At 38.7% G+C, this 17705-nt stretch overlaps 1 protein-coding gene across 1 annotated transcript in view; it reads left to right on the plus strand.

Moving 5' to 3' along the window:
• The first annotated feature begins 1057 nt into the window (after positions 1–1057).
• Positions 1058–17705, plus strand: part of LOC106873553 (BUB3-interacting and GLEBS motif-containing protein ZNF207) — a 29504-nt gene continuing 12856 nt past the window's right edge. The window contains exons 1-4 of the mRNA XM_014920976.3: positions 1058–1421; positions 10239–10365; positions 11243–11375; positions 17230–17448. Coding sequence (XP_014776462.1) covers positions 1381–1421; positions 10239–10365; positions 11243–11375; positions 17230–17448 — 520 coding nt within the window. The 5' untranslated portion in view covers positions 1058–1380. The remainder of the gene's footprint in view (positions 1422–10238; positions 10366–11242; positions 11376–17229; positions 17449–17705) is intronic.

The raw sequence follows: 17705 nt of genomic DNA on the forward strand, positions 1-17705 counted from the left end.
AAAGACAAAGACATATACATACATACATACATAATGTCTTCGTCTTTTTGAACTCCATTTAATGAATTAATTCTTAGGATGATCATTCGCTTATACACACACACATGCATGTGTACATACTTACGTACTCAGACACATATACACACATATATTTTACTTGTTGGGTCTGAAGAAAGGGGCAGAGCCAATGTCCCAGACCAATGAGATTGATACCATTAATGTTCCTCTTGAACCTTTAACACCTGCACGAAAAATATAAGCAAGAAGGGACACTATATAATTTAAGACTATTCTATAGGAACGCTATATATATATAGCGAGAGAGAGAGAGAGAGAGAGAGAGAGAGACATACATACATACATACTCTCACACACATACACACGGACGTAAAGAGGTGAAGGCCGTGACATACATTGTTCCTAAGAGAATAATATGTTTAACACAAAACCTGAAGTAATACAATTTATGTCTAAGTAAAGTTTAGACTTTAGTAATTTTGTGCCCTGTAATCGTTAAATTTTAGCTTCAATTAAATAATAACTGTCTAATCAATTAAATGCACATACACACGCAGTTATGCGGATATAACTGATTTATATAGCTTTAATTACATAAGCCTCCTATATTACAGACGGCGCGCTGGCAAAATCGTTAGCACGCCGGACGAAAGACTTAGCGATATTTCTTCTACGTCTTGAGTTCAAATCTGGCTGTGGTCGATTTTTACCTTTTATCCTTTCGGGGTCGATAAAAATAAGTACCAGGTGAATACTAAGGTCGATGTAATTGACTAGCACCTCCCTCAAAATTTCAGGGAGTATCTCATTAACAGAAAGAATTATTCTTTGACTTCAATTATATAACTCTTTCTCTCTTATTAAACATGTCTGCTGAGAGAGGAAGAGGGGGAGATAAGATAGACGGAGAGAAAGAGACAAAAAGGAAGAGATGTAAGAGAGAGGGAGATGAAAGAGAGGTAGAGAGTCAGATGAGAAAATCACGACGGCGCGGTTACGTGAGCGGAAGTGTGGAACTCTCCTGTCATTATCGTCATCCGGGTTATTTCAGAAGCCATCTTAGGTTTCTTCACCCAAAAAACGCAGCTGAAAAAAATTTGGTGTAAAACTTTCGTTATTTGATTTGATTTGATTTAAATAACCACCAACAACATTATAAAGTTGTGGTTTACTCTTTAGATAACACTACTTCAACAGTGGCCCCTCAATTGTGCTCGCTTTTCTCTATTAATTTCTCTTCTCCCCCAGACATCCGTCTCTCCCATTTCATCCAACGTTCACATCAACCGTTTCAGTTTTATTGTCTTTTTTCAATATCAACCAGGAAATAACTTCAAAAGTCTGTAAAAATAATTAATAATAATGGGTCGGAAAAAGAAGAAGCAGTTGAAACCTTGGTGCTGGTATCCTTTCATATTTTATCTTTTTATTTTTTTTCTCTGTTTATCATTTTCTGTTGAAATGTTTTAATATAAAAAGACTTTGTTGTGTTTAATATTATGGATGTTACTGCTCTCTCTCTCTTATTTATTTCATTTTACTTTATTATTTTGCAAAATTTATTTTTCATATACGATATATGATGATTTTTATAATTCCTTAAATATTCCTTTGTATTTTTTTCTACAAAATCTTCGCGCCTTCACCATAAAACGGATATTTTTGCTATCTATTGCCAGTGTGTGTATAAATATATAATAGAATTACAAAAGAAAAAAAAATATTAAAAAAACATTGTCGGTCATTTGTGAAGTTTCCTTATACCATTTTAGTATTAAGGGTTTCTCTTTTTTAACTACCTTTGTTTCCCCTGTTTGTCGCAGTTTTTGATTGTCATTAATTCCTTTGTTATTTAACTAATACTACAATGATGCTTTCTTTACTAAATACTTGGTGTGTGTATATATATATATATATATATATATATATATATATATATATATATATGCATGCATACGCACAAACACAATTAGTGTGGAAGACGCATATTAGTCATTCAAAAACACATTGTTTAACTTCCCTTTTAACAGTGTTTGGTGGCAAAATGATCATTGCGCCAATTAGGACCTTGTCACCGACACGGTTCCACTCGGCTGTTTTTCAATGGTTGTTATTATGTGTCTTCCACTCTAATTGTTTTGGTTTCAATGCATGGCCTCAGATCAGATCCCTGGCCTGCCAACTATACCTCTGAAATACAGACGCACAGGCGTGGCTGTGTAGAAAGAAGTTTGCTTCCCAAGCTCATGATCCCACTACATGACACCTTAAACAAATGTATTCTATTGTAGCTTCGGACTGATCAAAGCCTCGAGTGGATTTGGTAGGGCGTGCTGTTTCTAACGAAAGAATGCCGGAAGACGGAAATTAAAAAAACCCTCGTGTGTGTCCTATCGCTGCTTGGCAACCAGTGTTGGTGTATTTACGTCCCCGTAACTTGGCAGTTAGACGAATGAGTTTGATAGAATAAGTACTGGGGTTGATTCGTTCGACTAAATTCTTTCAAAGCGGTGCCCCAGCATGGCTGCAGTCTAGTGACTGAAACTATATATATATATACACACACATACAGGGTGATTCAAAAGTCAGCATACATAGGAAAAATGTATTTTTTTATAAGAAACAGTTAAATAAAAAAAACTTATAAAAAAGTAAATTGTTCTTATGTATGGCGACTTTTGAACCACCCTGTGTGTGTGTATTATATATATATATATTTATATATATATATATAGTTATGGTATATACTGTTAAGAACGTAGTGGAGTACGGTATAAAGTTCGTCCACCTTCAATTGTGTGTGTATATATATATAGTTATGGTATATACTGTTAAGAACGTAGTGGAGTGCGGTATAAAGTTCGTCCACCTTCAATTGTGTGTGTGTGTGTGTATATATATATTTATTTATTATATATATATACATACATACAGGGGAGGCTGGTATGTATGGGCGACTGCTGGTCTTCCCATAAACAACCTTGCACGGATTTGTGCCTCGGAGTGTAACTTTCCAGGTGCAATCCTCTGGTTATTCTTGACCGAAGGGGTTCACCTATCACCCTTACATATATATATATATATATATATACACATACATACGTAAACTTGAACAATTATTTTTAGATAACATATTACGTGCTTCGCCGTTTTTTTCATAGAATACAATTATAACCATTCTAGCCCCTCCCCTCAACCTATGTCGTCAGTATTAATGTAATAATACAAACCACGAGATAATATCTGAACTTCTAATCGTGTAAAATCCCTCCCCCCCCCCCCCTCCCTCTCTCATGACTTCAATCTAGACCATCTATATTCATGGCTAATTTCTCACTTAGTGATTCCTACTAGAAGTATCCCTATTCCTGTGCAACTGTATTTTCTATAAAACTTTGGTAGTTCTGATTATCTTTTGTTATTGTTTGAAAAATCTCTGTCAAAACGGAGAAAATCCAGCTTATGTGGATGACCTGTTCCAGACCTCTGCCGTTTTCACACCTTTTGGGGGAAGAAGTGGCCATTTTTTTCTTTTCTTTTTTTTTTAATGAAAGGAAGCGGCTTGATTAATGTAAGGAACGCCCACTTCGTTACTAATTGCTCTGGCTTAAAGAGGAAGCTAATTAGGTGTTTTCGTTTTTGACATTGTTTATTTTTCTTCGTCAGAGGTCACTTCCGGCTGTCAGTAGGCGTGGCTCTGTGGTAAGAAGTTTGCTTCCCAATCACATGGTTTCGGGTTCAGTCCCACTGCGTGGCACCTTGGGCAAGTGTTTTCTACTATAATCTCAGACTGACCAGAGCCTTGTGTGTGGATTTGGTAGACGGAAACGGAATGAAGCCCGTCGTATATATATATATTTGTGTGTGTGTGTCCTTGTGTCTGTCCACTATCACAGCTTGACAACCGGTATTGGTGTGTTCACATCCCCGTAACTTAACGGCTCCACTGTTCATTCATTATTGATTGCTGGTAGCAACCACTTTATTAACTAAGTTTTGTCCATGCCTTTGAAAATAGGCATGAATGTCACACAGTCTTATTCTCCTGTCTTATAAATTCGTTGTTTTGTAGCTCTGTTGGCAGAAATGGTAAAGCAGTGCATGAAATACCTCTGTTCTTAGGTAAAATCTTACCAAATTGGATCTGGTTTCCCTCCTCTTTTCATCAGTAAAATAAGGATAAAACGCATTAATAGCAATACAAAGCCAATTGACAAAAATGTGCATTCCGAAGAATGATCTCAATTGTCTTTTACTTGCTTCAGTTGTAAGACTGCGGTCATGCTGGGGCACCTCTTGACGAATTTAAGTTGAACGAATCAACCCCAGGACTTCATTTTTTTTTCTTTTAAGCTTGCCACTTATTCTATCAGTCTGTTTTGCTGAACTGCTAAGTTAAGGAGATGTAAATCACATACACACTGGTTGTCAAGTGATGGTGACATACCTGTATATACGATGGGCTTCTTTCAGTTTCCATCTACCAAATCCACTCATAAGGCTTTGGTTGGCCTGAGGCTGTAGTAGAAGACACTTGCCCAAGATGACATGGAATGGGACTGAACCTGGAACCATGTGGTCAAGAAGCAAACTTTTTGCCATGTCAGCGCCTATGTTTAATAATATTAATTAATGGCTCAGTTAAGAACTTCGCTTCCCGTCTCCCGCCATTATGGTTTCAGGTTCATTCCTTTATTGGCACTGAACTAAAAGAAGCCAGTTTCATATATATGTGTGTTTGTGCCTCCTTGTCTTAACATTATGTGATAGTTGTAATTGAATGTCACTGTCATACAAGCAGTGTCATTCACTTCCAATCTTTCATGTAAACTTGTCTGGACATGGAGACAGGAAGGGCATCCAGCCATAGAAGATCAATCTCCTCCATCAGACCCATGAAAGCACAGAAAAGTGGACATTAAAGAGATGGCAATGAAATGCTTAAATTTTAACTGACATCCCACTCTCTGATTTCCTCCTTCAATGTAGTGACCTCATTTTATGGAATAATTACCATATAATAGATTGGACTTGATCCATCTTTGGCCTGCAGAATTTGGCTCGTACACCATCAAAATAAATACTAAAGTCTGTGGTTTGATTGGACATCAAGTGATTAGGGAACATGTCTGCTGAACTTCACTGACTGTTTACCCAAAGCACTGCATTTAACAGAAATGGAATGGTAACATTGCATTTAACAGAAATGGAATGGTAACATTCCATTTCTGGGAAGTCGACGAGCTGGTAGAAATGTTAGCAAACCGGGCGAAATGCTTAGCGGTATTTCATCTGCCGTTACGTTCTGAGTTCAAATTCCGCTGAGGTCAACTTTGCCTTTCATCCTTTCAGGGTCGATAAATTAAGTACCAGTTGGGGTCGATGTAATCAACTTAATCCCTTTGTCTGTTCTTGTTTGTCCCCTCTATGTTTAGCCCCTTGTGGGCAATAAAGAAACAAGAAATGGAATGTTACCAGGCTGGAAGCAACATCTCATGGGTTTCGTCTCAATGTCCTCAAGGAAATTGAGAACAACCCAGGATTTGTTTTTGTTTTTTAAGGATCTCTTGTAGGTGTGAACGTGTTCTGTACCCCTTACAATCCATGTATAACTAATTCCTTCTGACTGTTGGGATAGAAATGGTAGGGGGTCATAAAATTATAAGTATGAAAACTTTGTAAATATTGACAGCATGTAAGACTGGGAAAGAAATTCGAGATTTTGGAGATTGGTGTTCCATTTCCAGGTCCCAATTTGAAATTTCCAATTGATTACTTGATGTAAGTGTGCTCAGGTAAATGACATTAATCTGCCTGCTTTGTTGTATGTAAAATTAGCTTTCACCTGCACATTAGCAGCAGTGGGAGGAGGAAACAATTAGATAACTATTGGTGGGTGGAGAACAACTTTGAAACCAATGGACTGAACATGCAGAGATGACAATAATCAGATATAAATATTTATCGTTTGCTATTGATTTTGAGTATGAATCAATATTACGGGAAAATAGATGCAGAACAGCTGAAGAAAAAATTCAGAATTGTTTTTGTATTTTAACAATATCCAGCTAGATTATTCTGTATATTGTAAACAGATTCATGTTGAAACTTGATTCATCTGTGTTACTACACTGTGTGTGTGTGGTTTCTGTATGCTGTGCAAGCTGACTTTCTCTTCAGGTTTGCTATTGGTAGCGATATATAATGCTTCAATAATATTTATGATCATCGTAAATAATATTTCAATAATATTTATGATCATCATGTAGACATTTAATGTCTACACTCCATGCTGGCATGGGTTGGATTATTTGATAGGATCTTGTGAGCTGCAAGGCTGTGTAGGGCTCTAATGTCAGTTTTAGCATGATTTCTGTGGATGCCCTTCCTAATGCCAACCACTTTACAGAGTGTACTGGGTGCTTTTTACATGCTCCTAGCACTAGGAACGTTGCTAAGTAACTTGCATGACGGAAGAAGAGCGGTGAGAAGAAAAGGTTTCCACTACTAAATAGGGAATATTTGAGGCGGGGGGGGGGTGAGGCTGAAGTAAAATAGAGAAACAAGTGTCTGGCTGTAGAGGAGACACATGGCCTACCCCTATTATATATAGATGTGGGTGGTTGTTGAGGAGATAAAGGGAAGGGAGTGAGGGAGCGCCAGAGCAAACTCTCAAATTATAAGAAGGTGAGCTTAAGAGAGGATGTGGGCAGGAGAGCATTGGTGCTTTCATAGTGTAAAGGGTAGTAACAGATGGTGATGGAGTTGATTGTAGTGAGTGATGAACCCGGGGTCGAGGTTCAGTTGAGGGAAGTGTCAGTATGGAGAGGTGTTAGGTGGGAGATATATGAGTAGTTCAGGGAGGAGAATAGATCAGAAAGTAACACCACCACCACCACCCCCATGATGTGCAAGGTGTTGGAGCAGTGGGGAGGGAGATATAGAGGTATAGTAAGTGGGGTGTGATTGTAGAGGTGAGAGGGTGTTGAGAATGGAATATAGTAAAGGGGAGAGAGAGAGATGAAGAGCTGTTGAGATAACAGGTGATTGGTGGAAATGGAAGCAATTCTAGGGAGAGGATGGATGAAGGGAATGAAATATGTCACCAGCCCTAGTAGTACCATAAATAGGGGAGCAAGAGGTGATAGGGGATGAGAATTGGGAGGTTGCTTAATAGGGCAGAGGGAGGGGGAAGAGGGCACTGCACGTGCATAGAGCTTTTTCTGTGTGTGATGGGTCTTCTCGAGCACAATAAATCACCAATTATCTTAATCTCATCCATAAAGCTCAGCATCTTGAGATCAGACTTCAATACTTCATTTCATGTCTTCCTGTGTGTCTCTTCCATGAATTCCATCCACTTAAAGCAATCAGCACTTCTTTATGCAACTGTTCTCATCTACAGTAATCCCTCAACTGTCATGGGTATTACATTTCAAAACCACCCACAGAAATAATTAAAATCTAAAAATTATCAATACCTATCGGCCGCAGAAACCTGTGATATACTGAGGAGTCTGCGATATAAATTTACATGTATTAACCAGAAAAATCCATGATGTGCTGAGGGATTACTGTATATGCATCACATGATCAATGCCAGCAGTCTTCCCTCTCTTGCACATTACATCTGATGCCTCTTATAATTTTCTCTCAATACATTAGCACTTTGTCATGCATGCACACTGACATGGACGTATTTGTGTGTGTGTTAAACTTCAATGTATTATCTCTTGCATTTAGTCTCATATGAGGTCAGAGTTTATCCAAGTTTTGGTGTTGCTTCAATGACGAAAAGTACCAGGTGGTCCTTGGTGGGACAACAGTCCATCACACAGGGTTTGACTTCCAAGGTGTCACTGGTATTTAGTTTTAGACTAGAACAATGTGAAATGAAGTTTGCTTTCCAGAGAGAAACTGTGTCATCTGATTTAGAAATGACTTGTTATGAACAACAACTTAAACTGTTGGACCGCACCTAGTTTTCATTTGAATATGAATGAAAGCAGACGAGTTTGTTTGTGTATACATACACACACACACACACACACACACACGTATATTACATAAAGAATGAATGTCCTTGAAATTTACTTTTGATATTTTTAACAAAATAAAATCTGCTCTCAGAAACTGATACGTTGAAGTCAACTGAAACTGTTTCAGGAGCCTCTGGTGTGTGTGTGTGTGTGGTCTTCTGTTTTTAATTATTTGAAATCTTCCTTAAAGGAAGGAGCTAGTTTTTAACAAAGATACAAAGTCCTATTGTTGGAATGTAGATAACAAAACAATTTCAAATTGTTGAGAAACGTCTGGCATATTTTCACTGCTGACAGATTGTACTGTGCAAGTTGGCTGGTTGATTTTTTTTCTTGCAAACCTTAACCCATCCAGATTGTCATTCACAAAACCAAGTCTGGCTGGTGGCACATGAAAAGCTCTTTGGGTGTTGGGCCTCACAGAGGCAATGACCGAGACCTTTGGCATTGTTATACTTGAGAAGAAGACCCATCAAGCCAAGTAAAATTGCAGTCATGGCATCTAAAAGCACCACCCATTACACTCTCAGTGGTTGGCATTAGGAAGGGAACCCTGCCAAGTCAGGCTGGAGCCTGGTGCAGCCTTCCAGCCTTGCCAGCCCCGGTCAAACCGTCCAACCCATGCCAGCATGGACATCAGATGTTCAATGATGGTGATAAGTGTGAATTTAGAAGCTGGAGGGTTCAAAGTAGTTGTCCATAGTTATCTTCTTTCTCTTTGATTTCTGAAGAGATATTCACATCAGTAGGGCAGTGCCTTCCCCCCCCCCCTCACACACCTTAGTCAAATGAATTGACCCCAGTAATTATTTTTAAGCCCGGTACTTTTTCTATCAGTCTCTTTTGCTGAACTGCTCAGTTATGGGGACAGACACACCAACACCAGTTAAGTGGTGGTGGGGGACAATCACACACATGCATGTATATATGATGAGCTTCTTTCAGTTTCTATCTACCAAATTCACTCAAGGCTTAGGTCTGCCCATGGCCAAATAGAAGACTCTGTCCCAGTATGCCATGCAGTGGGACCGAACCCAGAACTATGTGGTTGGGAAGCAGGTTTCTTACCATACAGCCATGTATATCCAGTGTGTTGTGTTTGCATCATCTGTCTGTATTTGTGGCATGGGGGTAAAAGTGTAGTTCACCTACCTTGCAAGTCCTCGCATAAATCAATCCTTTCCTGTCGGGATATATCCGTGGGGGTGGGGCCCTACCCCACCTAACACCAAATTCCCTCAGCTTATGCATCTACCACATCCATGCCAAGTGAGAACCCCAGAGCAAATGAGGTCCATGCTAGCAGTCCTTCTGCTTGCATGACCTCCTTTACTCCTGTTCCTTTCAGTAAAGCCCTTTGGTCACTCACATGACATCACTGACCCTGTACATTCTGTACCAGCCACAGCCCCATTGTATGTATGAATTTTTCCTGTAATTGAAAAGAAGTTGGAAAAGATTGAGAGTGAATTGTACATTGGGAGGTTGAGGATGGAGGTCCATGATTGCTACAACTCATGGTGCATCAAGTATGAGTGTGTGTGCATGGTGTTGGTGCCCTGTACAAAGCACTCAGTCCCCTCTGTAAGGTGTTTAGTGTTAAGAAGGTCATCCAGCTGTAGAAACCCTGCCAGAACAGTGAGGCCCCTGTCAAACCATCCAACCCATCCCAGCATGGAAAATGGATATTAAATGATGATGATGATCATACACGTACATATAGCACATGGTACACTTGTTTCATTTGCTATTGTGGTAAACACCATCAGATGTTGCAATAGAAACAGCAGATAGAATTCTTAATTTCTCACACTGAATGAAAGGTTTGTTTTTGGAGACCTTAACCAAAACTTTTGACTTCACTTGGCCAGTAGAACTGCTACTTTATTATTTCTTTACAATTCATATATGTTTGTTTTGTTTTTTTATATATTTTACCGAGTGGTGAGAGAGCTGGCTGAGCCATTAGCATGCCAGGTAAAATGCATAGTGGCATTTTGTCTGTCTGAGTTTGACTTTGCCTTTCATCGTTTTGGGGTTGATAAAATTAGTACCAGTTGAACATTGGTGGGGGGGGGGGGTCGATGTAATCAACCTGTACCCTCCCCATCAATGCTGGCCTTGTGTCAAAATTTGAAACCAATATTATTTTGCCAAGTTGTTTCCTTAAATCTAACTCAGGTACTGCAACAGAGAATTTGATGATGAAAAGATTCTCATACAACATCAAAAAGCAAAGCACTTCAAATGCCATATATGTCACAAGAAACTTTACACGGGGCCTGGTTTATCGATACATTGTATGCAAGTAAGTGATTGCTTTCAATTAAAATTAATTTCCCTTTTTTAATTATTTGTTATTTGAATCCCCATTTGAGATTTAGTCTATTAAATTCCTCCAGGGGCCAGACCTATTGATCATATCTGTTGGATTTTACCAGTACCCTTAAATTCATTAAGAGCATGGTAGACTTGATAAGCTTGGTTTGCAGCAACATGCTCTGCTTTTAACATCATATCTACCCCCCCCTGTTGTTTGCTAACACACACACACCATACAAGACTGTTTCAATATTGATTATTGATTTCATGTTCAATAATTTCTTGAGTCATGTCACAGTGACATAGAAACATCTCCTGTTGATTATTGGTTGGCACAGTTGTGCAGCACTTGTGTCTTGTAGCCGAGTTTGATTTAGTCAATAGCTTAGAAAGGGATGATCTTTATCAAACTAATCTGCAGCTTTATTTCTAATGATTAGAAATGTCTAGTAAATAATAATTTATATAGAATTTAAATTCTATCGTAGAAGAGAAATTTACCATGTCCATTTTTGAATTACTTCTTTAAATTATATAAAGTTTTGTAAAGATTAATTTAGGTTAGAATGAAGAAATATATAGGTGCAGACATGACTATGTGGTAAGAAGCTTGCTTCCCAACCATGTGGTTCCAGGCTCAATCCCACTGCACGGCACCTTGAGCAAATGTCTTCTACAATGGCCTTGGGCCAACCAAAGCCTTGTCAGTGTATTTGGTAGATGGGAACAGAATGGAAAGTGAGAGTTCCATGAGATATTCTTTTGAAATTTCTCTGATACTAGTTTTTTCATTTCAACATTTTTGTCATCAGCTTGTCCTTAAATAAAATGCTAAATATTTACAAAAAAACCTTTTTTTCTAGGTTCATAAGGAAAAAGTTGATAAAGTTCCCAATGCATTACCTGGTCGGAATAACATAGAAATAGAAATCTATGGAATGGAAGGAATTCCTGAAGAAGATATGAAAGAACATGAAAAACACAAACTTGGAAAAGGTACCTCACCACAGTTTTTTTTCTTTTCCCATTATTCTTAATGAATTCAATACTAATTATGAGATAATCCACTTTTAGATAATTGATATCTTTCAAGTATTTCTAATATTGCTAATATAAAATGATATTTTGTTTGTCAGAATGTTTTACAATTGAGTCCTGTCAATACAAATGGAATTCATAGAATAGCGTTGCTCCTCGGCCACCAAACATTTTAGCTCTTCTCTACCACCATTCACCAAGCACAATGCCTCTCTCTTATGTATCATTGTTTTCTGCTGTTTTACACCCTCACCCCATGCCTCATTGGACATCCCCCCCACCTCATATCCACCATTCCCTTCACCCCTCCCCTCAACATTTGTACTTTATTATGTTCCTCACCACTCACTCTTGCAACTTCTACTCATCCATGCTCAGTTCTTCTCTGCCCCCCCCCCCACTCACTTCTGCTCACCTTGTACCTTGAGGGTCCACCCAGACACACCCTCGCAATTTCTATCTCTTCCTACTTCTATTCTGATCCTCCCTTCCCTCACCATCTCCTCTAAAATACGAATAGCCATATGGCCTGTCTACAGCAACAAACCTGTTCTGCTGCTTTAACCCTTTCTCTCATACTTTTAACTTCTTTCATCTCTTAGCATAAAGCTGCCTCTCTCTTGGGGTCCACAGTCTTGCAGTCTGCAAGGCAACTTTGCTAGTGCTGGTGGCATGAAAACAACACCCAGTCCACACTCTGTAAAGTGGTTGGCATTAGGAAAGGCATCCAGCCATAGAAACCATGTGAAAGACACTGGAGTATGATGTTGTCCTCAGACCCATCAGATACTGTCGAACCATTTAATCCGTACAAATACAAATGTTAAGCGGACGGTTGGCTAAATTCAGACCGATATCCCTCTGACAGGCTTTTGTTTTTCCCCTCAACTGTTATTTTTGGAGGTTTTACTCTTCCCTCGGTTACATTGCAACATCTGAGAACAATTACAGGGGGCTGCATTACTTTTGGTAAAGAAGATTTTTTTTAAAATGCCTAAACCATTTTTGTGTATATTTACTCTGTAGTCACAAGCAAATTACTTTTGTATCGCTGCTGCATTATTTCGCATTTCCAATTTTGCAGTCTCTTCCGTTTTGCATGTGCATGATGCCATGTTACCATGGCTTCTAAAATCTACTCTAAGTTTGACCAAACTGAAATCTCAGTCGAAAAGTAATATCCAGCTTGACCACATGCTATCCTAGGCCATGATGACTTGCACCAGTTGTTGTATACCAATTAAACTCAGAACACCCAGTGTTTCCCTTATAAATCTTCTATACTTTAATTCCTCAATCTTGTGGGTTTGCTTGATATACATTGCCAGAAACATTACCACCACCATTCCCTTTACTAATGGATAGTCATTTTTCTTTTTCTCTATTTGGTTGGTAATGGAAGTGAAATGTACTTGGTTCAGTACAGTTTTGTATTTAAGAGATGAGGAATTATGTACATTATTTACATTCAACAGATATACCCACAGGCATATGACATAGTAAAGAGCGTGGGCTACTAACCCCAAAATACTGAGTTCGATTCCAAACAGTGACCTGAATGATAATAATAATAATAATAATAATAATAATATCGAAAAATACCTTAGGAATGAGAACCCAAGTTCGAAATTTCCCCAAGACACCTCAAGAAGGTTGGAGGGTATATCAGCTGAAACGTTGTGTTAACAACAAACAAGATGAGAACAAATATCCGTCAAACGTAAATAATGTAAATAACTTGGTTCAGTGTTGAGAAGTCTTGTCTTATATGACAATTGTTATGTTCTTTTATGCGTTGATTTCTTGGAGATTTCTAGTCCCTGAAGGATTTATCTATTGTTTGGCTGCATCAAAATCCGAAATCATTTGATCCAGCTATATATGCTGGGGACTTACCTCCCTTTGTCAGTCATTATGTTCATTGCTTTGTGGCTTTTGGGTTACTTTAACTCTTGTTTCTGGCAATAGCTGGTGCTGGTCAGTACCCTCCATGTTTGTGACCTCTACTAATTTTGTCTTTAGGTTCAAATTGCTAATAAGCTCCTCCCCCACTTTTTTTTATTTGTTGTTTACATTTTTACAGCTTTAAAAATCAGCACAGGTTTTGAATTGTTTTTCTTATAAGATTGACAGAGGTGGTTGAGTTTAACCCTAGGTGTTAAGAGTCGCTGACGAGGATTAAGGTGCTATACATCAAAATCTGGTGTATTGATGTAATTTTTCATGCTGAATCTCAGGAGATAATTCACTTGTTCCAGAAAATTTTTTTAGAAAGTTACTGAGGTTTAGAGTTTGATCATCTTTACCCAGTCGGAAAACATGATTTGGAAGCTGTCATTTTGTGCATGACTGCAATTGTAAGACGACAAAATAATGTCAACATTTGGATGATAATGCGTGTTTTAAGCATTGAAAAGGTGGGTATAGAAAATGCAACATAAAATATCCCCAAACAGCAACAGATGTATACAACAGGAAAACACCACTTTAAAATATCCAGTTTGTAAACACACCTGGTTTTTTGTAAACAAGAGTTCCGACACTTGGTTTGTTACTATGGAAACAGGCACCTATGTCTGTGGCTTTCAATTGGCTAAAATGACCCAAAATTTGCAAACTTTAAAAGCTATTAACTCTTTGTTTATTGATTTATGGAGAAAATGAATTTCATGTCAATAATTAGCATACAAAACTACATCAATACCCCAAATTTGAAATCAAATGGAAATTGAAGAAATTGAAAAGTGGCAGCCAAACAGAAAAGATCTCGTTGTTCTGTTAATTAGTGATCCTGATTAATTTCCCAATGCCTATTATTGTTGTTATTGCTATAAAGTTTAAATTCCATCCAGGTCTATACAAGATTGCAGTTTGTCTATATATTTATTTATATTTTGCATGACAATTTGTTTCCTTAATTATTGTAATCAAATGCTTTTGCATCTTGAGGAAACCTGGGGATTTCTTTTCTTTTTCCCTCTGACGAAGAGAATCAATTATATATTTTTTTTAACCCTTTAGCATTAAAACTGGCCCAAATATTCTGCCTGTTTTATGTTTAAACTGGCCACATCTGGCCTTTCATACCTACACTACAATGTCATTCTAAAAATAAACCTTCACATAATTGAAATCTCTTTGCTACAAGATAATACATGATTAATAAGGTGACAAACTGGCAGAAATGTTAGAAAAGGTGGGCGAAACGCTTAGCGGTATTTCGTCTGTCTTTACATTCATCATCATCATCATCAACATAGTTTAACGTCCGCTTTCCATGCTAGCATGGGTTGGACGATTTGACTGAGGACTGGTGAAACCGGATGGCAACACCAGGCTCCAATCTAAATTTGGCAGAGTTTCTACAGCTGGATGCCCTTCCTAACGCCAACCACTCAGAGAGTGTAGTGGGTGCTTTTACGTGTCACCCGCACGAAAACGGCCACGCTCGAAATGGTGTCTTTTATGTGCCACCCGCACAAGCCAGTCCAGGGGCACTGGCAACGATCTCACTCGAAAATCCTACGGGAGCCAGTCAGGCGGTACTGGCAACGGCCACGCTCAAAATGGTGCATCTCATGTGCCACCCGCACAAGAGCCAGTCCAGGGGCACTGGCAACGATCTTACTTGGCTTGCCGGGTCCTCTCACGCACAGCACATTTCCAAAGGTCTCGGTCAGTAGTCAGCACATTTCCAAAGGTCTCGGTCAAGTTCAAATTCCACCGAGTTCAACTTTACCTGTCAATCTTTCGGAGTCAATAAATTAAGTACCAGTTGCATACTGGGGTTGATCTAATCAAGGACCCAAAATTTTGGGCCTTGTGCCTAGAGTAGAAAAGAATACATGATTAATAATTCAAAACAATGTAAATAAGTACGTATCAGGATAATTGCCCCTCTTATAATTCCCCACCGACAACAACTACCCCCTAGGACAATTACCCCCTCTCCAATATATTAAGTTTTAAATCATCTGTTGTCCTCAACAGTATTGTCCATGGTGAGGTAAATGTCCTAGACTCGAATAAATAGGCAGTTCATTTTAATAACTGAGTAATGTGGATGGTAAAAGGTTAAATTTCCACTGCAATGACTTCATTCTTGCCATCACAATCAGAAACTAAAGGGAAGCCCTCCACCCAGCACATGGCTTATATTAGTCGTCTTATTGCTTCATTTTGTTTGAAAATCCTTCCGATTCAGTCACTGAATGGGAAACTGTTATTTGTTTCAAATGTAAAAAGCTGTAGAAATGATACTAATCTTTTCTAATATTGGCACAAGGCCAGCAATTTAAAGGTGACGAGCACAGGTTGATTACACTGACCCCAGTACTTGCCTGGTACTTTATTTTATCAACCCTGAAAGGGTCAAAGGCAGAATCAACCTCGGTGACATTTATACTCAGAATTTAAAGAGAAAAAAATGCATTTCATCCAACATGGGGACAATTTTGCCAGCTCCACTGCCCTGACAATCATGAGGCAGTAAAAGCAGTTTTGAGAACCCCAATTTCACATGCAGTGGTTCCCAACCTTTTCACGACCAAGGACCCCTTTTATTTAAATGAATCTTCCCACGGACTCCTTTTAATATGCTTATCTTTATGTGGATGTGTGTGTGTGTGTGTATATATATATATATATATCATCATCATCACCATCGTTTAACGTCCGCTTTCCATGCTAGCATGGGTTGGACGATTTGACTGAGGACTGGTGAAACTGGATGGCAACACCAGGCTCCGATCTGATTTGGCAGAGTTTCTACAGCTGGATGCCCTTCCTAACGCCAACCACTATAGAGAGAGATATGTAGATATGAAATTTTAAGCTTAGTTCACTGACCCCCCTACCCCCCAGTACTACCTTTACGGGCCACAGGTTGGGAACCATTGTTGTAGTGCATCACATTCAATTGTGTTCTTTCTTTTTAATAATGCGCTCTGACATCAATAATGTGTGTGTGTGTGTGTGTGATTGTCTACCTTTAACTGTAACATTGGTTTCAAATTTTGGCACAAGGCCAGCAATTTCAGGGTGCAGGAGGTAAACTGATTGCATCAACCCAGTGTTCAACTGGTGTTTATTTTATCGAACCCCCCCCCCCCCCCCACCCTCTCCCCCAAAAGGATGAATGGCAAAGTCAACCTTGGTGGAATTTGAACTCAGAACATTAAAGGCAGATGAAATGCCACAAAGCATTATGTCTGGCATGAGAACAATCCTGGCCACTCTCACCACTTATCTTTGGCTGGAATATTGTTGGGGTTCTTAGTGTTGATATGATTTGATGCAAAGATGAAATCTGGTTCACTTTCTGCTCACTGGTTTGGCATTCAGATCTTTGGAAAGGGTCTTTTCATACTGAATTGAGAGAGACCCCTTTATCCTATATTTTGCTCAGTTTGTCTCTTCCTGTTTGAGTGTAGCTCTTAGACTCTCCGATAATTCTTCAACAGAGATTCTTCATTTCTTTCCAGTTATTCTTTCCTTTTTGTGTTTCTAATGATAGACACACTTCCTTGAAGCTCCAATAAATTTTTGAAATAATGAATTTTTTTGAGATTTAGTAAAATAGATGCTCGTTTTTGAGTGTTTGGGACATACTTTTGTATTTCTAATTCTTAAAGTTATGCTGGAAAATTAAAATTTAGATCTAAATATTTTCACATTGTCCATTTTGAATCCTAAGGCATTAGTGTCCTTGGGTGATACTGGAAGGTTCTTTCCAAGTCTTCAAAGTTGTTAAAATTGTTTTTTTTTTTTTTTTTTTTTTTATTAAATGATTTTCTTTTCTTCTGTTTGCCAGGAGATAATCGGCAGCCGCAAGCAGACAGTGATGAAGACAGCAACAGTTGCCCCGCTAACAACACTTACTTCAATGGAGGTCAGGTACCAGTTGCTGCAATGCCACCTTTTGTTCCACCAGGGGCTCCTAGTATGCCTCCTCTTCCTCCAGGACCGGGACCAGCTGGGCCATTAGGGCCAATAGGACCAATCGGTCCAATGGCACCAATGCCTCCTGTTGGTAAGTTTCTTCCATTCAAGTGTGGAATGAATTCTCTGCAATGCATTGCAGTGAATTCATTCCACTGAGAATTCTTCAAGGTGGTGCTTCAACATGGCCACAATCTAATGACTGAAACAAAATATATATATATATATATATATACACATATTCTTTTAGTCATTTCACTGCAGCCATGCTGGAGCACCACCTTCAGTTGAACAAATCAACCCCAGGACTTACTCTTTGTAAACCTAGTACTTATTGTATCAGCCTCT

This window comes from Octopus bimaculoides, chromosome 6 (genome assembly GCF_046866305.1).
Source record: "Octopus bimaculoides isolate indiv1 chromosome 6, ASM4686630v1, whole genome shotgun sequence".
Classification (NCBI taxonomy): Eukaryota; Metazoa; Mollusca; class Cephalopoda; order Octopoda; family Octopodidae; genus Octopus; species Octopus bimaculoides.